This window comes from Lepisosteus platostomus, chromosome 1 (assembly GCF_059453375.1).
Source record: "Lepisosteus platostomus isolate fLepPlt1 chromosome 1, fLepPlt1.hap1, whole genome shotgun sequence".
NCBI lineage: Eukaryota > Metazoa > Chordata > Actinopteri > Semionotiformes > Lepisosteidae > Lepisosteus > Lepisosteus platostomus.
The window spans coordinates 65,096,853-65,121,846 of NC_142611.1; the positions used below are offsets into that span (position 1 = coordinate 65,096,853).

Here is a 24,994-nt window from a genome sequence, read left to right on the forward strand (position 1 = left end):
GTACACCCATCTGAGCTTCTCTCGCTAAAGGCGGATCGTATTTGGAAATGGACAGATGGACGAGAAAAGCGCCAAGTGGACACATATCGTCATAAATACACCATTTACATTGCCTCCTACACACACGTTTTATATCAATACTCTCTAAATTGCTTTCTTTTTCTCCAGATATGTACTGGTGATTTGCAATGAAAATTAAAACAGACACCTGGTTATTTAAGCAGAGCGACGACAAAAACTCATTTGGCCGTTTAACTAGGAATTTATTTATGTGTGTATTTTTTTATAAAAAGCGCCTGGCGATAAACGCCAGCCGCCGAGGATATTCACTTCACCCTCTTCTGCTCTGATATATAATGTAATGAAATCGGGGTATCGATTTTATTATACAGACCCAAAGCAATGTTACTGTTCTCCCCGCCGGAGAGATAACACTCTGAAAATGAAACACCCCTGTGTATTCCTGGCCTTTCATGTCGTACAGTAAGCTTAATAAGCCTTTATATAGAGCCTTTAACATTACAAACCTCTTGAGACCTAAATCTTTATTTGAAGCTCTATCTGTGCTGATTTGGCTATGTACGTTAGGGAAAGGGTTGCCTTATTTTACAGTCGGCACAATAAACACTCTAAACATTCGAAGGTTTGTGCGTACAACCCGTGGCAGAAAATACACATCCACCAACATTTTCTAAAGCCCACGGTTAAGAATACAACTCTACTACAGTCGCTGACAAACCCAGCGTCACTGTATATTAAGCAAAATGAAATTCTTTAACGAATACACATTCCTTAGCCACATGAGAAACTCCGTCCTGCGACGTCTGTCCACTCTCTCTAAAATACATTCGATTTAAAATCAATAAAACACATCAATCATGTTTTACGTACACCGTTTTCTTAACAGATATTAGTTGAAAATATTTTCAAAAATTTAATAGAACAGTAGAGATGGTCCCGATTCAAAGACTGTTTTGTTCAGAGCGGGCCTACAATGTCTCCCATTTATATGTATGTTGCCATGAACTGACATTTTGAAACTGTGTAAAAAAGTTTGAGTTTTATTTTCCACAATAAAAGATTGTTTCCTTTATATTTCGTAGGCAAACTAACCAGAGGAGCAGTCCCATGTTTTTAAAGCCTAAATATAGTCACCGCTTTGAGGAGTGTGTTAAACTAGTCGAGTTTAAGGTGGCCCGTTTTACACAAACCGTTTGAAAAAACTACGCAGTGAGAAATTCGACACAGATTTCAGAAATCGCTTTGCGACTCATCTTTTAAGCTTTCCTGTTTTGACAATAATGCTCAGAATGAACGTACACACACACAAAAACAGAAAGAAAGGTTAAATGCATGTTGTCTGAAGACCATTTCCTAATCGGGCCAAAAACTCGAGGAACTCGCCTTCTCCAAGAGAGACAAGTACAGTTCTCCAAATGTCATGTAGGCAGCACGTTTCCAAGGGAAAACAATTTCAGCAAAGAGCCACCAGCAGTGAATGGAAACACATTGCCTGAAGATGGCCTTTAAATTTCTGACTGCCAGGCAGCGACCTTTACCTTCCATTGTCAGAGATACCGAGAACCACAGCGGAAGGCTTCGGGCAGGATAGATCCCCATGTGATAGAATACATATAAAAATACATCATACAATTTAAACAAGACTGTTCCAAAAGATCTTCACATGGTCACTAATAAGACAGAGGAGTGTTGATACTGCAGTCAAAAACACCCAACAGATGTGCATATATATTTTTACTGTATTGTAATATTTACTGCATAGTAACATTGCATGCACACATTATCCAGCGAGCATGAAACAAGGGAAAAATAATTGGACCTACACTACATCACCAAATTAACAATCAGAATATTAAAATTTACAAGCATCATTAGAGATCAGGCAATTAAAATCTTTGACAAATAAAAATAGAGGGAAAAGAGCTACGTCTGAACGCCAACACCCTCCCCTCAGAAAAAGTTTTACCCACTTTTCAAAGAGCACTTTCCATCAAAAACAGTTAACAGCGCTATAGCGGTAGCAATTTAGAATCTACTAAATACATTTGAATGAGCAATGCTGTTAAATGCCTGAACCGATGATACGAGCTAACCGAGGCAGTCATTCTGTTCTTGTCAAATGGGTTTATAAATAAATGGGAGAATTAAGACTAAAACAAATGTAAGTATGCAGGAAGTACATACAGAGAAATCAGACGTGCCATCTCCGACCTTTTTATAGGTCTCCATATACAAAACGGACCAAGTCTTTGTGCATAATTTTTAATTTTCTAGAAACGTCGAAGAAAGCCCAAATCTGTTTGTCCCAGAAGCAAACGCTAAAATCAGATTACAGAGCGAGACGACTTCAGTTGCAGTCTTTGATAATCTTTGCGTTTTTCATTCTTACAAGAAGGGCGCTCTGGTTTCCAGCAACTGTACAACAGGAAGAAATCACGAAATAATTCACCTTCAGGAGTCCCTCCGGAAACAAAAAATTTGAGTTAAACAAATTTGCGAAACACGTTCCATTCATTATGTATGACTCGGACACCACAATAACACGTACTGCACAGACGAAGTGTGTACAAAGCGAAAGAACAGTTGAAATAGTTAAGACCTAACTTATTTTACAAAACAGAAAAAAAAGAATTGTGCATTTTTTAACGTTTTTAATATTTCATTTTCAAATCGAATACAATCATTCCAGCTGCGTGGCAGAAGAGGCGATTTTCTCCAATGGCGCAGAAAGAAAGATGAAATTCTGAACACTGTTAAATCTACAGCCTTCTTATGAGCAGGAACCCACAGCTTAAGAATTAAATAAGAATAAATGTTATGTACTGTACACATTTTAGCAATAGCAGCCTTGCTTGTATACCCTATAGACACCAAAAAGGTACAAGTAAAATATCCCGGGTAGAACTGTTGTCATTTTCGAAGTCGATGAGTCTTTTTGTCGATTTAAACAGTTTTAAATTTGAAAAAACGTCGATTCTGTTGTTGAACGGAGGCTGAAAGCAAAGAAGTGTAAAATGTCTAAACATTTTTAGTCTTCGAAGAGAAAAAACCCTAGGTACCTATCAGATTTCAATAAAAATGCCTCCAGATAGCCGAATTCCAGATTTTCTTTTCCTGTTTTCACTGGGGGGGGGGAAGTATATTTCGAATAAAAACTTTCGAGAAAACTTTTTGCCGTTCAACTTGTCAACTAATGGAAAAAAATCAATCCGCGGTGTCTGGTTAAAATACAGAGATCACTTTAAATATTTTTTATATATTTCATAGAAAAGGCGTGGTTGAACTGATTTTTTTTTTTTACTTATATATAAGATTTCACAGTTTAGAGCATTTTTCCAAAGCACAAAAAGGCAATGTAGGGGGAAAAACAGCTGTTTCGTTTAGGAATTAAATAGAATTTTACAAAACAAATCTGGAAAGGAAAACGTGTGAGGTTGGGGGCGTTATAATACAAGCGTGTGGGATAAATATTGATTTTTTGTGTTTTTTGATCGGAGAGAGGCTGGGGGGAGGGAAGACAGACGGCGGGCATCAAGTCGCGTGCACGTGCGTGCTGTTCTTGGATTTGCTGACGAATTTCTTCTCTTTCACGCGCCGGTTTTGGAACCAAATGGTGACCTGGCGTTCGGAGAGGTTGGTGGTGGCGGAGATGCGCCTCCGCTTGTCTTTGGTAATGAACTTGCTGGCTGCGTACTCTTTCTCCAGCTCCTTCAGCTGGATCTTCGTGTAGGGAACCCGTTTCTTTCGGCCCCGGCGGTAGCTGCTCACCTCCGGCTGCAAAGGAACCACATCTGCGAGACAAGAAGGGCAAACGCGGGAGTGAACAGCGGTGGCGCAGACGTCAGCTAACTCAAATACACTGAGGAGCGTTACACGACAACAGCATTTTTGCATGAAGGTCTCCCAGTAAATTAAAAAACAAAAACAAATCAATGTGGGTTGCCAATTCCGTAGCAAGCAGAGGCAGAATGCTAGCTACAAGAGAGCTGAGGTCATTTCTGTCAACGGTCAGCAAACATCTCACAGTTTGTATGTTAGCTAGACGCATTCGCGACGCGTTTACGCCAGTGTTAATTTAGTCAGGTATTTCTTGCGCCCTAATTCCATATGCAATGATGACACTAACAGCTGGGGTGTATCTTTAGCATGTTTCTCGTACCCCCAAACTGTACCAGCCGATGTATAATATTTTCCACTGTTACTGGAGGGAATGGCACCGTTATTGTACCAAGTCACGTATCTTATTCAAAAGACTGGAACACCGTGTAATGTTTGCAGACATGTTGGATCCCGGTTCCTTGAAATCGATGCGTCTTTTCCAAGAGAACTAATAGTTTATTTTATTTGTGGCGACCGAACAGTCCTCTGACGTCCGCGTTTCTACAGCTCGAGGCGCGACGGGGCTTCACGTGACGCAAAAGTGGCGGTCAAACCTTAACTTCGCGCACATTTCGTATTTTTCATGACAATAAAATCGTTCCAAAAATACAAAGGATGTCAGCGAGGATGACGGTGAAGCTAAGACTAAATTTTAAAATTATAAATCACCCTGTACGGGGCTACCAGTCAAGGAAGGAGGGCACACTGACACGTTTCAGTTGCGTGCGGCCGAGAGCACCGAATGCGTCAAAGTCGCACCAGCCGGGCCAGGCTACAGTGACAGCAGGGGGTGCTGAAATTATCATTTTAATATACACAACAAAATGAAAAATGAAATCCCCATACAGTCACCACAGTTTTGTGGTCAAATCTAAGCCACTAAGCCACTCGGACGTATTTTGACAACTTGTGCGTTCCCGAAAAAAATCTTACAGCCGAGAAACTCTGTCAATATGAATAGACGGACGTGTGTCATATATAATTTAATCAATATCATAATCGGAGGGAGTAAAGAAACTGATGCGACGGAAATGAGACCTTCGTCCGTCTTGGTAGCTTCTGTGGGTTAAACTTTGTCTCGTTTACAGGTTTATCGCGCGTTATTTACAGTTCACAAAACACAACTACCCGCATCTGCCTTACAAGTTGACGGTAGTCATTTTTCATCTGTTTCACATTAACAAAAGTGCACAATTGTCCAGGATTTACCTGGTTTTGATGTTTAAATGGACTAACGTTTGGAGAGCTCCACCTTAACGCATGAAAAATACTTCCTGCAGCAGAGCTCATTAGCTCAATGGAACTACAGAAAACACCGCGACCGTTCATACTGGACAAATCAGTCCTGTAACCAAAACCGTAATACAATAGCACTGCTTAACACAATGACTGGTGTTAATGCAGTCGTGCATTACCCAAAGCACAGTGGTAACTAAAGATTTTAATAAATGTAAAATGTGGATTAGATTTTGTTGGCGTTTATATACGATAAACAAGTTTTAAATTCAAAAGAGCATGGTAACAGACCGCGCGCAAAGGTTAATTTTAAAATATCTGAACTCAGCTTCGTAAAACAAAATTCTTTATATCTCTTTATGCATGGGATTACTAACTTGTTAAATGGAATATTGCATACATCAAACGCACTGCTTGTACAGAGTTGCTTAAAGATAAAAGATGGACCACGACGAAAGTGTGTGGCTTTAGGTGTATATAGTTTTATATATATAGACTAGACATAGATATATAGATAACGTTTACTTACTCGGCATATGTGCAATATTTCATAAAATACGATGGGTGTCTCCTAAATGTCCACTGTGTTTAAAGTGAGTTTGATTCAATGTCAGTGAAAGCTTGTTCAGTTTAAAGAGATCCGCCTTTCATATAGATTAGTAGTTTTAAGAAAAATAGAGTGGGGTATTTATAAACGACATTTTAACTCAAAACGTAGTCTTCAAACAGTGCTGCGGAGGCCTTGCTAAGATTTATCGTTTTTGTTTTCAGTGCTGACTGTAGAAATTCTGTGGATTGAGTTTTCGCTCGAGACATTTCGCTGATATTACCACGAAACCACCTCGCCCTGTTTGAAAAACACCGTGTTGTTTTCGCTGTCGTGCATGTCCACTTAATGGGTGAGGGAAAGCTATTTCAGACACTGACGAACCTCGCCGATAAATAGTACCACCTAGTAATAAAGAAAATTAAAACTGAGTGCATTCCCTTACTGTATTTATCTATGCAATACAATATCCATTCAAACGAAAAGCAAATTAGTGTATACAGAGATTCCTTAACACTTGCTTTTAAATATTAGGAGGGAAAACGCTCCTTTTTCATGGAAATATGAGTGCTGTATCACACTCTGCCTCCATACATATCTTAAAAAGCTCTTCAAGAATTAGCGGCGTGTTGGACTGGGGTTTTGGTTCTGTACGAGTGTGTGGCCAGTGGACTGCAGCGGGGCTGGAGAATGTTAATTGCCGTTGTTTACGAGGTCGTAAGCGCTATAGCCCGTGCAGGACGGCCTGAAACAAGGCTGGATTCAACTCGATGACCCTGCATCGAGATTTCACCGAAATAAATAGAAAAATATAATCCTCGCTGGGAATGTGGTCCATTAACGTTTACCTAAATTCGCAGATTGCACCCCGAAGTCTGGTATTTTGTTTGAGGGTGCTAATTTATTTTAGGTGGGTTTTTTTTTCTGAAGCACAGAGACATGAAAGGTGAAGAATTACTCCGTAGCCACGCAAAGAGCAGCGCCTTCTAATTGCTAGTCAAACTGTGATAATAGTACAAATGAACATAATAGTCAATTCTGTTTTGACATGTTATTCTTCAACGACCCCCAATTGCACTAATATTTAAATATTTTTATGAACATCTCACTTTTAATTTATTTATAGGGAAAAAAGTTCAGGTAAGTATTTTGTCCTGCAGTTTCCTACGAAAAAATGTAACTCTAGATTAACATCGTTGTGTTAAAAATGAAAAAAAAAACAGACAAAGCAACGGATTATATTTGCATGAGCCTCAATCTATGGCTTGCACATTCACGGATTCAGTAAACGGAGTATCCGTTTGTGCCTCCCCCCTCCTGTGTATCTCGACAATGTAAATATATTAACATCGCTTGGTTAATTGTAAGCATTGCCTTTAACCCGTCTTCATCGCAGTCATATAAATGATTGAAATTGGGTGCGCGTTCTCACTGAAGAGGACCCGAACACGCGCGCGCACACACAAAGGGTGGAAATAGTAACGTGCAGCGACTGTCCGAAATGAATGTCCAGATTTTATAAACTTCCTAACGCCTCCCTGGTAAATGAGAATCACATAACGTAATTTAGCTAGAATATTGCACAGTGGTTCAAGGTATGCCATTTCGCAAATATTAAATGCCCTTCGTTAACAGAGCATTTAAAATAGTGACCAGTGCATTCACTCGTCATGAACTTCAATGCTGTATACAGAAGTGGATTCCATTTGTAATAATGCACGCAGCGACTACGCGTATAAAAGATCATATGCAAAGTGGCGGGGGTGATGCTTTCACACATGCAGCCCCTTCCAAACACGTCTCGAGTGAATTCGTACTGACGCAAAGCATTTCTAAGCTGTGCAAGGTACAGAGCTCGGCTACCCTGCTCTGTGACAAACCGAGACAGAAGAATTTATTAGCTCAGCACAAACAGTATACCCGCTATTTTACCAGACAGGCAATGCGAAGGCATGTCGACTTGCCCTGATTCGGTGTGCGTGACTGTGAACTTTAAGCAGTATAGCAGACATCCTTCGAGTGGGATAGATTTCGTTTCCAAGCCTTCTCGAAACCGCATCGTGCATGCAAAGCTATGCTATAATTAAATGTGCACGTGTAATTTTTTCAGACACTTCATAACTTAAACTAAGATGTTTTGTGTTCCTTTGCCTTCGGTTTCTGCTGAAAGTGATTTCTGCAATGGATTCGACTCATTTCAAAGTTATTTTAAAAGCTGTTATGCTAGTCAAGCAAGACCATCTTGCTTTGTCTTGAAACCCCGGTGACTGGAAAGCAGTAACTTATTCCTTTCCCTTCACTGCTGTTTTAAAGATCAGAAGCAACATATTTTAGAGTTATATAATCACAGCACTATCACCGCTCTCGAGATCCAGAAGACATGCAAAAGCAGACGAGCGAGCTTGACTTTTCTGGATAAAACGGGAACCATGTCGTGCATAGACAGTGCAAATGATCCATGGCTGAGGACGCGTGGGAGATGTTCCTAAATATTAAATGTACCGATTTTAGTTACTTCCTACACCTAACGTTACAGTGCCTTGATGTGGTAATATAGCATGGATGTAGTAATAACACACAAACCTGATGCTCCTAGCGACATTTTGTAGTTCGGAAAAGGAGCAGGACCTTTCCTTGCGAAAGTGGAATCTCAGGCGCAGGCACAGTGCGTGCACTATTGTTTACGTTCCTGGCTCCCGAGTATGCAAAAGCTAATAACGTTCAAGAAAAGTGTAGATTTATCAGTGTGTATTATGCAGTAAAATGCACGTTCACGTACCTGGGAAAGGAGATTTCCAGAGGTGAGTGGACTGCGTTTGCTCCTTGGAATAGTACACCTGTCCGTCCCACCCGTTAGACAGAGCCCAGTGCTGACAGCCTTCCATGGGAATCAAGGCGTCATGCCTCGGCTCCGGGTGCGCACTGATACTGGGGACCACTGACACGTCTAAATAGCCCGGGACAGCCTGGTAAGAGCTGGCAAAACTGGGGTAAAAGGCGAACTCTTTGGCCCTGCTGGACAGTTCCTCCGAGGGCAGCGCACTGCCGGACTCCGCATATTTCTCCGCCGGGTGGTAGGAGCAGGGCTTCTGCTGCAAGTTCACGTTGTGCGAGTGAGACAGCCTGCATCCGTAATAGGGGCTTCCGAAAGGGTAGCCGTAGCCCAGGGTGGCGCTGGAGGAAGTCTGGGGAGCGGGGCACTGCCTGCCGGTGTCTGGAGATGAAATATCCGAGTACACGGAACCCTGGGGGGTCGCTATGCTGCCGGAATGTCGCCCCAGCGCTGGGTGCGAGATCAAATCCCTGCAGTGGCTCGCGGGGCAATTCCCGCTCAGTCCCTCCATGGCTGGATTTTTATTCTGATTGCTCTCATTCGGGCTTTTTTCATACACGTACATCAAGGTGTCCGCCCAGCGTGGATGCAGAACCAGCGAAGTCGTCATATCACGGGCTGCCGATGGTTTTTAAAAGTCGACTACTCCAAGACCGACACCTCATTTCCAAGCACATTTTTTTACGCCGGCGCATGCGCGCCAGGGGGGTGCCGAGTGTCCAGTTCATTAAGCTCCAAGCCGCGGGCACGTGATATGCTAACGAGGCCGAAGAGGAGCTACAGGGAAGAGGCTGGAAACCACAGCCTCCCCTTTAAACTGCGCCCATCTCGTATTTCTTGACCGCCTTTTCAAGAGGAGCGATAATCCCATTGGCTGAAGTCTCTTTAAACAAGAAAAACCTTAAAGGCGAAGATCGACACCCTGGGTGATCGAATGGTGGGGGGGGATATGCACTCTCAACTGTTCAGCCGACCTTTGAAAATCTCAGCCCTGAAAGTAAACATTTTGTTTACATCGTTCCGATCCACTGACCACGACTTCAGTGTAAACCCCGATTGCAGATAACACTCAGTTAAATCATGCTAAATAATCATAACGCTCCGGATGGATTAGATGTGAAAAACTCATGATGCATCAAAATGCTGCGTATTCGAACTCAGACAGTCAGATTATTTCCGATGTTCTGCCTCCTGCAAATATACCCATTTCAAATTACGGTTGTCAGACGCTTACCCTCTTGCCTGCGAATTCCGATTCAGTACTGATATCGATGAATGAAACCAACAAGCGTTCAGATCCAAAAGCGGGACATCCAGACTTTGCTGGTAAGACGACAGGAAATTGTCTAAAATCTATTTGGAAACTCTCTGGTCTGTCAATCATAGCTACACCAAGCGGCCTTGCCGGCCTTCTAATGCGCACTGGTGCAAGGGTGGGTAACGATATTACACATAATTCATGGATATTTGTTAAAAAGACGATCTGTTGGATGTCTCTGTGTACTCTTAAAATACTTGTATATTTCTTAATGCCAAAAAATAAAAATTGGTGTAGTTAAATGTGTACTTTATCGAAACACATTTACAAGACGATCCTATTAGTTTCACACATTAAATAGACCTGGATATGTATCAATGTGGCGCTGCTTCTGTAACTCCAAAACATTCCAAATATCCCATTGTTACCACGCTGCTAAAAGAAAGTTTTTACCTTTAAAACCCGAATCCGTAAGACCGAAAAAAAAAAAAACTTTTCTTTCTTTTCTTGACCAAGTCAAAGGAACTGGGCATCAGCGCGTAATTTCTTACAATGTTAAAAAAATAAAATAAAATCAGTTTACAATTGTTTTTAATTACGGGGGGAAATAGCTACTTAAAGCGAATGATTCGTTCTCTCTTCAAAATCTGCGAGTTTCCATTGCAGCGCTCGGGCTGAGCCCGGGCGGGACTGCTGCTCGGTGGCCGGGGTTGAACACAAAACCGAGGGAGCAGACGGGCGGGTGGAGCTGGTCGCTCTCTTTTTAGCGGGGCACAGACATGACAAACCAACCCACAACAAAAACCGTGATAGGAATGATCGGATACAGGCAGCTCAATTCATATATTATTCGCACATTAAATGTTTTTCATACGGCGCTTTAATCACTATGTTCAGGGCGTATATACTGAGCAGGTGCTAAAATAACAATTTTGCCGAAACAGCCGTTTCCCGTACCGCTTCTGAATTCCCGTGTGCTCATCCCAGTCTCACCGTAGTCTTGACGGTGCTGCGAAATTCAGTGCGCTGCAGACTCCAGGTTTCCCTATACAGGCCATTGCGAAAACCTGTTGGTTATTTAATAGGAGATTTCGCGCAGTGCATTGCTTACACGACCGTGCAAGAAAGTCGACCCATTGAGAGGCCAGTGTAAACTTCATGCGGCACCAAATGCTACCCTCTTGAAATAAATGCAAGCCATGAATGTGTGCGTGTGCATGTACCGGGGGTACAGGATGCATTCCTGTTAGTGTTGCAACCAAAATGTGTTTTCACTGCTTGCAGTTCAGGGTGATGGATTTGTCTCGGCATTTTCTAATGACACTACAATTCACAGGATCGGCAGGGCGATCACGGCGATAACTGGACAAGACGGCAGATTGTACTTCGGCCTCAGAAACAATAGGAAATGCATCAGGTGTGCTGGTAAGGACTCAGTTAGCATTTGGTCAACAAAAAGGGGGTTTCGAAACAAAGAAAGAGAAGCGATTATACTTAAGGGAGAGGAAGGTTCAATCGGAGACCGAAGCTCTTTGAACTCTGGCTTCAGCATCTCGGACAGCGGGGCTCAGAGAACAGACAAATATTGATGGTTCTTACAAATGGCAGCTGGGAGGAAGTCCAAGGTCAAGGTGGAAAAGGAAAGACAAACAAGGTCGTAATTAGAGTCTAGACGGACAAGAATGAACTTCACACTCGCACTGTCGAGTGGACATGCAAACTCGCCGTAATTAGGGGAACAGAAGCGCTGAAAAAGGGTCGTTTCGAGATAGGGCGGTCTGCCCTCACTAATTCCCCCCCGGCTCCTTCCGTCTCTTTACCGAAAAGGAGAAAAAACGCTCGGTGCGGGGGTGATTAAAGAAATAGGTTTATGTATCAGCTGGAAACCGAAAAGATGGCTGTAATATAAAGTTAAAACAGAAAAAAGGTCACTTTGTACTCAGTATCTCTTTGGAAAATAATAAACATTAAAACATTCATGAATTCACCATGACAAATTAAATTTCAAATCCAAACATTGTACTTAGCTGGGCTGGTAAGTACAGAGGATTAATTATTGAATAATTGAATATTTATTCGAGAAAACTACACGTCACTACACTACACTAATATGTCTCTCTCCCTTACGACAAGGCTTATAACAAAACAAGTAAACCAAAATAAAATAAAAGGAGGCAAAAAAAAACGCACAGAAAATGTAGAGATACAATTAATCGAATGGGTGCAGGTTTTATTATTTAAATTACAACAATATACTTCTCTGTACACAAGTGTCCGAAAAATGAAACCATTTGTTATCGGTTGCTGAATAAAATTACAGAAACCAAATTACAGAAACCAATATGGTGTAATATTTTATCATTTGAATTTATGCGGAACTGCATGCAAAAAATCAATTCGTTTGAAAAAAAAATGGCAGTAATTTCCCTGCCTTGTGCAGGCTGAATTGTCTCTCGGGGCTGCAGGTATTGTCTCCGGACAATGGTAGCTGAGCCGAAGCCAGACATCTCCTCAAGGGCCGGTTCGCCTCATACGGGTTTGAGCAGCACATCCGACTTCCTAAAGCCAAGACTCAAACACAGTCCGAGATGCTAGATACACCCCTGCCACCGGGGCCGTTAAGGTGAAGTATAGGTCTAATTTATCATTAACCATAAGATAAAGACGCCTGTTGTTTTTATAGAGATGGGGTGCCATCGATTCGAAGCAGAGTGAGAAAACGTTAGGCAGTAGCATAAATTCCGCCACTACCCCAATGCCCCTGACCAGCACAGCTAGGAAAAAATAATCCCTATTAACATCAACATCAGATTTCATCCAAATTACTCGATATTTGCATACCACGTATGCATATAGGCCACACTGGGAACAAGGTTCGCCATTTTCAGAAATATGGGTTATGACTGCAATGCTCTATAACCAACCTGCACATTAGTCTACTTTATTACAGCTTTTCCATGTAGCCTATGTCAGGTAAGCGTCACACGCGATAGGCATATCACACGTCTGATATGACCAGTTTGCCGATGAAGTGATTGCACACTACCCCTGTCATATTTACAGTCGCTGGACATAATACCGAAATTACACACAGTTGCATTTAAATGGCTAGACAGGCGTTAAATTCTCAATTAAGGCCGAGAGCGTGTTTAAAACCCGAAAGCTCACATACAGGCGTATAAAACCAGGTGATACACTACTTACACTTTTACTGTTCTTGTCGAAGATGGTGGAGTTTCAGTTCCATCGTGGGGCTGAACTTAAACCCATCTAACCTGATGTATAGTCGTATACCATACCAGACACAGTCTCTCACACAACTCTCAATGCGTACCCAGTACCCGCCAATACAATGTTTTCAACGACGCAATTTCGGATTTAAGATCCGCCGAGATTCAGTTACCGATAAGCTTGAGAGCTCTTGTCGTTCAATAAAAACCCGTAAACGCGCCAACTGGTCTATACTGGTACTGTGTGTATTTAGATAAATGATCGACTGTCATAATATACTCATCCATCACTTCGGTGTATATAAGTTTTAATGTACCACGTATAATCTACCGTATTACTATTGTAACAGATATGTACTGCATTTAAACGCTTTAATGAACGCCTTCACATTTGAGAAATTCGATTTAAGAATAATACCCGTTTCAAAAAACAGGCAACATCTGCAAAATTGTCCGAAAAACCTGCTCCATCGCATAATTAAGTCAGAAAATCGATACATCAACAAATCCGTACAGCGTTTCGCCACTCATACTTCGTTTTCCTTGCTGGCACGTTTAATTTTAGCCAGCTTTAGATTTACTATTGTCATAACCAGATCGCAAAATCAGTTTATTTTCATAATATATAGCTGTTGAGTTTAAGAGTAAACAGACGAGCCCTCTGCCAACTCAGGGATTGGTTTAGCAAAGGAACCTTTTAATAAGGACAAAAGTATTTGACTCTGTTTATAGTTTAATCATCCGTTAAGGCCTCGGGTTCTGTGACGAATTAAATGAATAGGAGAAAAACGTCAAGCCTCGGAGAAAATGAAAACGAGAAAAAATAGCCAAACAGTTCGATTTTCTCACAACAATCCAGAATGGAATCCTGCCAGTTTATTTGTATTCATATAATCGCACCTTTGTCCTTTTAAATGGTACAGTTCCTAAAATAAAATGTAAATACTTCAGAGCACAATGCGTCCACAACACAACATCAACAATATGGAAAGGGAAGCATTCAAGAAGTTTTTTCGTTTGGAAAATTTACAAAGATGTTTGCTTGTTAGCCTGGAACAGTCTGATTTTTTCCAAAAGAAAAGTTTTCCGAAATCTGCACGGGGCAATTTAGAAGTTTCCAAAGACTAGGCAATTACGGATTATAGTACTAATGATTCTGACTGCAAGACAAATTATCTAAATATATATATTTTACTTCACGTCTATCATTTCAGTGATTTAAGGTCCTGCCCCTAATCTGCTGTCATTTTCTATCATTTCCATCGCAGTTCTTGTAGTCTTGGGTCACGCGAGACACCTCGAGGATTCTGATAAACGTACGAGGCGAAAATCTTCACTTAATTTGCAGGCGAGGAGGCGAAGTTTTGAGCCCAACATGGCAGCGCAGGTCAGAGAGTGTCCGAGGCCAGTTTCGCACTCCTGCACAGTTTGAATTATTCCTCCAAAACTACCCTGCGCCCCATTTTGTAACAGAATGTGCACTTCTGCTACTCGGAATAACTGGCTAGGAATGCAGAGCACCTCGATGAGAGATGGCTGCTAATAACTGCGTTTAAAATATTAATGACAGGGAGACGTTTTAGCGCGCAGCAGGACGTTAATATGATTAAAGATAGTCCCTGAGAATGCGAACCTCAAACATTCAAATCCATAATCTTTCCCTATAACTCTGTTGCAGATATTAAATTATCGCACGCTTTGAAAACATCCACATGCAGAAGAATTCAATTAAGTCATTTTTCGCTCTTCGGTTTGTAGGGAGACCTGTCACTTCTAGCTTTTAGAAACCCAGACGCGGAAACAAAAGACCGGAGGAAGAGGTGGCTGATCCCTGATCTTGTATTCGTGTGCTTGATTGTGAAACTGAGAGGATTACGTCCGGTAAACGTTTTACGTCACACTACAAAAGAATCGCTTAGATTTCTAATAAATTAATGTATGGGTGTATTTATTCTTGTTCGTGATATAACAGCAGACTTGAAACGCTCGCTGCTCTGACAGCGGAGTGCTTCTGAAACTCATGCTCACTTGCGAACTTGGGCAGCGGGACTCTCGGGCCGAGACGGTAGGTAATGAGGCCCTGTCTCCGAGCAGGAACACAGGTCTGTCTCATTATCGGACTTCCTGCCCGGGTTGGATTACCAAGGTTCGGGGTGCAAATACGGATTACCCCAGTGTAACCTACTCCTCTCCCCTCAACACACAGTCCGACTCTCGTAGCTTTCTGAATGATAACGACCAGCTCTGACAGCCGTAGGGAGAATCAGTCCTCCACATCCAGGTGGGACAAAACAAAAACAGAACACACACATCATCTAATTTCCCGACAAAAAAAAAAGCATCTCTTAGCAAAACCTTTGACGGGTAAGTGAACAACAGATAGCATTCGAGGCCTAAACGCTAAACCCAGAGGTTCTGCAGAGTCGCCTTAAAACGCCAGACGGCTGTTTTTCCCCACCTCTCAACAGAATAAACACCATTTCCAGCTCGGAAGCTCCACTCGGAAAGTCGGCCTTCCCCAGCAGCGAGGCCTGTTAGTGCGGGTTATGAACGCGCCCTCGGCAGGGGCCTTCCGCGACAGGCCCACACCGCACCTCCTGGACCGGCGGGGAAGAGAAAACACCCGCTCACTGCCAATCACTCACTTAACACACAACTATGAACTATGAACCTGGTTTGTTTAAAAACAAAAAACAAAGCGAAGGACGCGTTTCCCTTTAAATGACTTAAGCAAGAATATCGCCTAGAACAATCAGAAACTGGTGAACGTGATGTCATTTATGACAGCTTCTTGCTGTAAATTCGAGCGCAAGAGAGATGTTGCACGAGATTACTATTCCCATTTCCCGAAACATTTACACTCGCCGTCTGAGCTGAAACAAGTAACAGCGATATGCTCAAGAGAAAACGATCAGCACAACTCAGTGCATTGTACCAGGGCACAGAACCTCAGAGACTGAATGCACGGCTTGTCCGAATAGTTTTCTTCGTATAGACGGAAAAAAATTTTTGCAACGCAATGTGGTATCCAGAAACACGGGTTTCTGTTAATATCAACGCAATGGTCTTTTCTAGCATTTAAAATCTAACATTTTGTAGCACGGTGCAGCATTGAAGAAACTGTGTTGTTCAACACTGCGCTGCTCGTTTCACTATGCTACTACAGGACTACGTGGGTTTTCCAACGCAATTGTGCTTGCGTGTCCGCTGGCGTTGAAACTTCAGTTTATCCGTGTGTTATATTAACCAGAGGCTGAGACACTGCGGTGTGTTACGCTATATTAATTAAATGCTGTAAGAGGGCACGGAGTGGCGCAGAGCAAGAGAGGACTTATATTCTCTGGAGTCGGACAAAAAGCGAAAAACCCCTTTTCTTAAATCTCCCAAAGCTCTATCCAGTGTCCCTGTCTTGGCACCCTGTTAGTTTAGAAAACAGTATTTTACTAATACATCTGCACTCAAATGTTAAGCAGTGAAGTACAGACGTACATCTCTTCAATGAGTTCCCAGCTAAAACATTTTCAACAAGACCAAAATAGCTCCAATACGTACAAATCGAGTAGCGAAACTGTCATACCCGCAGTCTGGGTACTATTATTCATAAATTACTATTTTATTACAATAACGTTTTTTCTTAAGCCTGGCTCCCGGGTTGTGAAATCCTGCCTTAAAAAAGTTAATTCTGAGACTACTAAGGAAATAGTCGTCAACTTCAACTATGCATTTAACGCCCTTCAATGCGTCCAATAACATATTGAGGTGTTAAAATGCAACAAATGTTATTCAAAATCTAGCCAAATTAAACATGAGCAAAAATAAACGATCCGATTCCTTGCACTTAATTTTTATTCGATACACTCAGGCAGGCTGACGCTGTCGTCAAAAATACGACAAAAAGAGTAAAAAGAAGAGTTTTAAAAAAGATAAGCTCGTTTTTACTATGATTACATATGCGATTATTTTTCTGTGTTGTAAACGCATGCTTGATCTGGGAAAAAAAGTCATTCTTCCTGCGTTTCAGTGGTTCGAGTTTTGGAAATCAACAGAAGCGACCTAGTCTGCAGGACACGTCGGTCTAGGTATAAGATCTCCGCCTACAGCCACTGGAGCTCAGACATCCCAGAGAAGGTTTCCTCGCTGGACAAGCCCGTCACAAACACGGACACAGCTTCTGTATGAGCCTGTTAGAGTCGGTGGATTTCTGTCTTTTCCTCAAAACTGTCACAAAATAAAAGCACGATTTAATAATTGCAAAATAAACGCACGACTTGAAATACAGAATTTCATAGTCAACACTAGGACACTAAATATATATATATACACCTTTTATATAGAATCAAAACAACAATTAAAACAGGTTCAAATAAGGACAATGCAACCTAGTATTCGACCCAACAGACAATGCTTTTTTTGTTGTTTTTTTTCCCTAACAAAAGTTGTTACTTTGCTGTAACACTGTGGGTAAAAACATATTTTGACCATGGTGGACTTCAACGCGAATAAAACCGCTGTTCTTTTTCCAGTGCCAGATTGTTTTTCTCGAGTCGTCTTTGATCCGTTTCTTAAATTGAACGGAAAAATTACATAGCACCCAAAAACTGAGTAATAGCTAAGAAATACTGGAAAAATCTAAATATCTAGTTAAAGCTGTCTTGTTTTTTCATTATTAAAGAATTCTTTATTGTGTTAAAAGACTGTTAATGTTGTTTTCTGCACTTCAAGGACTGGGTATCTATTATACAATCAGAAGGCAGAATATATTCCAGAATTTCAGGCGTATGGTAAAAGTCCCTTTAATATTGTCCCGTTTGTCCTTTTAGGTCTAAGCCTTTAATTGTAAACTCCTTATACACCAACAATAAAGCATTACAGTCGTGTTTCTGCAAAAGAGACATTAGATTTGAACTGCAAAACTGCTTTTCATTGTAAAGCGGCACATAATTGCATGCCTGCCTACTTCAAAATGACAATATGTACAACAAACCAGCTCCCTATGCGTTAGATATATATTATACATATATTACAATATTCCATACACCGTCTGTAAGTAGTAGGACAATAAAACATTTCGCTCCCTTTGAAATGAAACTTGTCTTAAGGAGAGGATGGGGATATAATATAAACCAGACCCATCAAAACGCGCAGATAAGTAGGACAAAAACTGTCATGAGTTTCAACAGCATCCAGCACGGCCAGTGATTTCAAAGACCCCCACATCAACCCCACCCCCATTCGGGCTGATGCTGACGAATTCCCCCCACCCGGTTAGAAATTGTAGTATCCCACCTAGCACTCAGGCTGTGAGAACACTCATTTCATTTCGGAGCCCCAACCCCACTCCAACACCCCCTTCCTCTTTTTCACCACCCCCCACCCCCCACCCCCCAGCCCCGAAATCCAGGTGCGGGCCCACGGATACTGGTATGAGTAACACTGCACACACCGTATCAACAGAGCCTGCGGTATCAATCAAATGTCTTCTTATATAGTGTCTTTCTGTCTTTCAACACAAAGGTACTTTACAGAAATTCTACAACAAAAACAAAACGGGTATATGTAAGAAAGGAAAGGAAATAAAAATATTAAGGATTAAGGCCCATCGTCAACTTTTAAGACGAGATTGAAAGAGCTCAGCAGAAGCTGCGTTTATAAAAATGGTCCGGAAGAGTGCCCGGAGACGGGGGGCTCCGCGGAGAAGGCTCGGTCCCCAAACGACCTTCATGAGCCCAGATGCAGCCGGAGGAAGGCAGCGAGCTGGGGCCAGTGGGGACAGTAGCTCCTGCAGCCACACGATAGGGTCGAGGAACGGGATTGGTCCCGGCTGTCTGAAATTGCTGAAGCTGAAGCACCGCTCGGATCCCCATTTCACTCGCTCCCACTATCATCATCTACTACACTGAGTAAAAATCAAGCAGCCGTCGGCCTTTAATACTGTGACCACCTGTAGAGTTTCTGACTTCAGCTGTCAGATGTTTTGGCCACAACTGGACCAGTCCGATCGCAGCTGCTGTACCGGACGCTTAGAAACCGGAACCGCTGTCCAGAGTCAAACACTGCGAGATCACTCATGTACCTGTATAGGCGCTTTTCGTGTCAGTGCTGCACAGTCACCGCAGGACAGTCAGTTATCATCTACATGGGAACGAAACCATAAGAGAACGAATTTTTTAAAATAATCCAGAACCAGAATCGATACATTGCTGCTTAGTTTTTGGATGTGTGTGTGTTTTCGATCAGGCGTTGTTAAACTTAATAAACGAGAATGGCAAGGGTTAAGAATTAATCTTTATGTATATTTTGTATTTATTTTATTTTTAAAAACTATTTTTTTACAACAACAACACGTTTAGATACATCTAAAAGCACACGTAATGGTTCATTAAGTACAAAGATATATTGGATTCAATGTCTCGTTTATAAGGTTTTGGAAAATAATTTAGATTAATAATCATTTCACATTCAAACCTATGGAAGACGTGTTCTGGGTATGATCAGGTATGGATGCGGTGAGTGCGGCGTAAATGTCACCATTTCATTCGGCTCCTCCAAGAGTAAAGTATTGTCTTTAGGACTTTTTTAGATCGATACTCGAAAACCTCGCTGGCATTTCTGAACGTTTGAAAGTTTTTGCAGATCGAAAGCATTTCTTTTCTGTGCTGTTTAACATTGAAGTACAGCGTGAAAAATGCTCTGATCACGAGTTTATTTAAAAACAACAACAAAAAAGATAAAGCTGAGAGCAAGCAAATCAATTTTAGATACCTCTGAAAAATAACGTAGAATATTCAGTTTTTTATTTTTTAAATTACAAAAATTATATGTAAAGCTTACATTTTTAAGGAAAAACGTCTGTACGAGTCACCTATAAAGGGTATTTAAGTGATGTGAAACTCGGCGCTGGTGCCGAAGTTCACCAGCCTTTCTAACCACAACGGGAATTCGCGTGGTACACGGTTGTCACTTTGTGATTGCACAGAGTAAATCACTGCTTACTTGAATATAGAAAGCTGGACGCTTAAACATCCAGAGTGACCGAACAATATAAGGTCAGACGCCTTCCGGTTAAAAATAAAAGATGGCTTTGAAACACGTGCGTTTACAAAACGCGAAATTGTTGCACGTCGCTGCACTTTGTCCACTTTCCTATTAAAGAAAAGCTTGCACACCCTCATCTGCGTTAGCTGCATGCTGGTGACATCAAATCACTAAACACGGATAGGACACGCGGTTTTCTAAGTGAACGTCCGGGCGCTGGCGTTGGGACAACTGTACGTGCCGAGAAAAGATGGGAACATTGGAATATAACATTAGCCACGCTCCTAATCGACCAGCATGATAAAGACTCTCCGAAATGCACAGCTTATCAATTCACGCCCACTACATATAATTAAAAAATAACTGTAAACGATGTAGCAGACATCGCCTTTTACACTGATTAATAGGAGTTGCTCCTACCACGGATCGATGAGCTCTGAAGCAGTTGGTAATTTTAGTAAAACGCGCAATTGCTATATCGCCTGATTAGACGCGTTCCTGCGTCGTCTCGACTCCATCCGCTTAGAGCGGGTCATCTCGCACTACAAGCTTGTTTCAATTACGGCTTTTCAATCTCAGTTACACGACATGGCACCGCGTACAACAGGGCTGCACTGAAAAAAAAAGGCGAAACCAAAATCTGGAACAAACAATACATTCTTACCACGGCTCAGTGCAATAATTACCAGCGATCCCGGTTGCTATGCCCGGCTCGGTCTGAGCTCACACCCTGACCAATGAAGAGAGAATGGGGGAAAAGGGAACTATTCTTACAGAAAGGCATGGCAACTTCAAAGAAAGGGAACAAAGTAGCAAACAGCCGCATGTTAATGTTCATTTACCGAGTGTGTTCATGTAGGGTTCAGATATTAAAATAAATTTCACAAAGCAAAAAAAAAGAACAAATGCATTGTATATCAATACTCCCCCCCATTCAGTGCGTCTGGACTGCCTGCTTTTATAGAAAGGAGGACGAAAGCACGTGCAGGTACACGGTTTTCAATTGCCTCCCGAGACAGACAAAATGTCTCCCCGGTTACAGACCTGTCGCGTCGGAAGTCCAAGTTCAAGTTAAAAGAGGCGGTCACTACCAATGTCCAGACAGCACAACAAAAGTCAGGCCTTTTTAATTACCGCGCTTTGGCTCGCTCCTGGTTTCCGTTTTTCAGATTTTCTTTAAATCCTATTAAAAGCGGCAAGTCGCTCATGACAATATTCGGGGCAATTACTCGGCAGCGTTATTACTGCCGCTGCAGCCGATCTTTAATCGAATTTAATTTTTAACCTTTGACCGGCGAGGCTGGAGTTCGGACATTGGGGGAGAACAAATCCATTGACCGTACTGATTCGACGACAGAGGTAATTATTTTATTTGAAATGTTCTGTTTTGGCAGAGACGTTCGGAAGCTTATCAAAATCGACACGCTGTGGAAAAAAAAATATGAATATAAAAGCACCGTTTTTCTGATATATCCGACTACTGCGAAACTCTCATCTAAAATCAATATCTATGTCTCGACACAATACCGTCCTGTGGTGCGAGAGGGAAAAAAATGATTTTTAAAAATGTTTTCATGACGCATTAATGTAATTATTGTCAAAGCCACACATTGACGAGGTTTAACCATTTTCGCGTTGTGAAAGGTGTAACGCGGAACTTTTGGAAAGGTGGTGCCATCACTGTCGCTGTGGGGTCAAGGTGTCAGTATCAAGCAGCGGTGAAGCGAGAGGAAGTTACTCGGTCTCGGTAAAACGGTTATCCGATTATCGGATGAACAGCGCGAATACATGCAACAGTTCCTGAATCAGCTCTCCACGACTAGCTCACACAATGCAGGGATTAAGACATCTCTGTGTGCTGAGGCGTAAACAGGACGCCGATTCATCAGTTTAGCATGTATGTCTTGCTGTTATTGTATACATTCCTGCGAGATCGAATCGCGATTTCTTGTAGGAGCCAGCAGTGGCGCCCGAACCCCCCAGAGGGTCTGAAGGTTTCTTATACTCTTGATCTGTGATTGCCACCTTCTACGGGTTCCTGTTTGGGTGAAAACTGTGCCCTAAAAATAAAACACAATTTAAAGGTCCAACCTGAGGCGTCGTGTGTTTTTGCATTGAAGAGGAGGCTGGTGCCCGATAGAGAAAGGATTTTTCTTTCATTTTGCCTGCCCGACATCAGGGCTCAAGGCCCCGAGCTCCGTCCCAGGTACTTCGCGAGGCGGTTTCACCTGCACCCCTTTGAGCACGAGGACGTACAGGCTGACTCGTTTCGAATTGTTCCGTCTCCTAAATGACCATTACTTTATACAGATTACTTGTAGGAAATTTGTTATGAAGTGGAAGTGGAAATATTGAAAACTCCCCGCAGCTACTGTTAAGTATTATTCTTAGTTTCACTGAAAAGGCAGTTTTTATGTTTATATATAGGTGTGTGTGTGTTCAAGTTCAAGTTGTTCGGGTACTTCAACTATAGATACTGAGGAATCGCGAGACATACAGCACGTTATGACTGGGGAAACTCCGGCCTAGTTAGACCACATTAGTCTACTCTTTAGGCTAGATCTTAGCAGGTGTGGTTGCTTTTTTCCAACAGAATGAAAAGGACACCATGAAAAAATACATAGCCGACTATTCGACCCAGTGAACGCGTTCATCTCACGCAAGAAAAATCGGGGAGGACTTGCAGATGACCGTGAAGGCAGACACGTCCAGTTTTGTATATACGGGAAATGCGTGTTTTCAGGTATCATCAGGACTACTTGAATCTTGATTAACTGGCTTCCCTCTGCTGCGCGCGGATTTTATACATATAATTGTGAAAAATAAAGTGAGTAAAATCCTCTAAAACGGATTCATATCATGACCGATGACGCCGCGACAACGCGGAGGCCGTGAACGTGAAGCGAGCGAGTTTTACATGAAACGTGTCCGACTGCGGCGGTGCTCAGGTCGCAGAACCAGAGCCGACCTGTCAGAATGGCACGATCACGAACTGTGCAAACACCTTACGTTAGTAAAGACACGATCCTCCCATTCGAATAGAAGACCAAAATCGCCCAAATAACTCAGAAAAGCAGCGGGGACCTTTTTTGTAACACATCACCTTTCCCGTGTAAAACAACTAATGGAAATATTTTAAGTTTAATGAGAGGCAATATAGAGCCGTACTGTAAAAAAAAAGTTTGTCTTATGTAGCAGGATTATAAAGTCTTTGTATTCGTATCACAGCACAAATGTTATCGTAATACGAAAAACAGGGACAGACGGTTTTGTGAAAATCTCATCACTAAACACCGTACGTAATATGCACATCGTGTTTATGTTTTTCATCACATTAAGTACCTGTTATCTTTGCATCATTTCTGCGATATTGTTTTTCCTTAACTCTCTTGCATTCCATAAGGCAAGTTTGCGACAAAAACATGTTTATCCTAACAAATTGCAATATCATAAGCGTTTTCCTCATTCCGATATTAACTTTCGCTCTCTACATATCCTAATGAAAAGGTAACCACTACAAATAAGTATTTATACAGGGAGGCAATGATGAATAAATACATAAATCACAACATGTCTTGACAGCCTGCACAGAAGCCTTATTACACAAATGATCCGACACACCACGCTTCCCCCACACCCCCGTCAACAGTGTGGAGTCATTGTTTTTTAGAACAGTACGTGCGGATGAACACAGCCTTCATTGTTGGCTGATCGCGCGTTCAGTCACTGCCATCATGGTGTCAATGGAAACCAATGGAAAAACAAAAATGCACCGACTGATCGGCGCGAGAAAGATGGCGGCCAGTTTAGAATTCATCTCCCTGCAGAGCCACGAGGCACGAGGGCTCGCAGGATATGTGCTGGAGTGATGTATACCGCTTACGGAACAGTTTTAGGTAAAATAGTACTTTGTTGTAGTGTGATAGAGTGTCAAAGAAAATCGCTTTAAAAAAAATACAAAAAAAAATCAAAGATACAATCCAGGTTCACCCAGGTGTGATCTAGGGCATCCCAGCCCTGACTTTCGCACAGTTACACATGCCAAGGTGTCGGTGTCATAGATCCTACAATCCATTTAGGTCCATTCAGCCGGTTTCTCTGCAAGATCACTGAGCAATTGTGTGTCCTATGACAGTCCAAAACTTACTTTCACGTTTTCTGAATATTGCACAATACAGATCGATTGAGTTATCAGTCCCAGAGGATGGTCTCCAAAATGCACATCATGCATCTGTAATGTAAATTATTTTCTACTATACCCTATATACCAACCTGGTCATACACAGGGATCAGGAATGAGAGAATTTGTAAGAACAATTTGCATCACAATTGAGAGAATTCCAGCAAACATCTCAATTCAGGAATTCCCTCATATGCACTGGGTTGTTGTGAGTTCAGACAAGGACATTAGTCCCTCAACACCATGCTCCAACACAACACTCTCTATGGAAAACATGCAAAGATATATAGGGAGCCCAATAACTAGACAGAAGGCTTTAGTCACGTTTAAAGGAAAAAACAAAAATGTAAAACATTTTCCTTCTCTTAGGAGGCATGACAAGTCCATAATTTGTTTAAAAAAACCAACTTCTTTTAACAATCTTTTTACCGCAGTCAGGTGTATCATCCAAATATTAGACAACCAGCAACAATTTTAATTGCATTCAATGGAATAGGGTGCTGTGCACCAAATGAACTTTGTATTTAAAATTGCATGAGGAGAAATAAGTAAAAAAAAACAATCTTTATATATATATGAGTACTGAGTTTGCATTTTCAACCACAAGAAAATAAAACATTTTGCCGAAGCATTCAATCCCCAACCAAAACTCCCTGTATGAAGCCATTCCCTTCTATAATTACTCAGGCTAGCAAGACATTTTGTCTGGGACTGCAGGGACCTCTGTAGCAGTGTTTGCCTTGGAACTGGATATGAGGACTCATACGATATGCAT

General features: G+C 41.8%; 1 protein-coding gene and 1 long non-coding RNA gene across 3 annotated transcripts in view; one reads left to right on the top strand and one right to left on the bottom strand.

The window, feature by feature from the left end:
* Nucleotides 1–1,714: 1,714 nt before the first annotated feature.
* The window catches only part of hoxc13a (homeobox C13a), a 44,287-nt gene continuing 21,007 nt past the window's right edge, over nucleotides 1,715–24,994 (bottom strand). The window contains exons 1-2 of one of the 2 annotated variants that reach the window (XM_088633570.1): nucleotides 8,463–9,160; nucleotides 1,715–3,812 (exon numbers count right to left, since the gene is read on the bottom strand). In XM_088633570.1, coding sequence (XP_088489696.1) covers nucleotides 3,553–3,812; nucleotides 8,463–9,126 — 924 coding nt within the window. In that variant the 5' untranslated portion in view covers nucleotides 9,127–9,160 and the 3' untranslated portion in view covers nucleotides 1,715–3,552. Of the gene's footprint in view, nucleotides 3,813–8,462; nucleotides 9,161–24,994 lie in introns of those variants that run through there. The other variant, XR_015939166.1, reaches the window with a different exon arrangement.
* Nucleotides 9,710–17,618, top strand: LOC148678468 (uncharacterized). The gene is made up of 3 exons (XR_015939173.1): nucleotides 9,710–9,842; nucleotides 11,111–11,199; nucleotides 17,026–17,618. It is a non-coding gene; the product is annotated as an uncharacterized LOC148678468 (long non-coding RNA).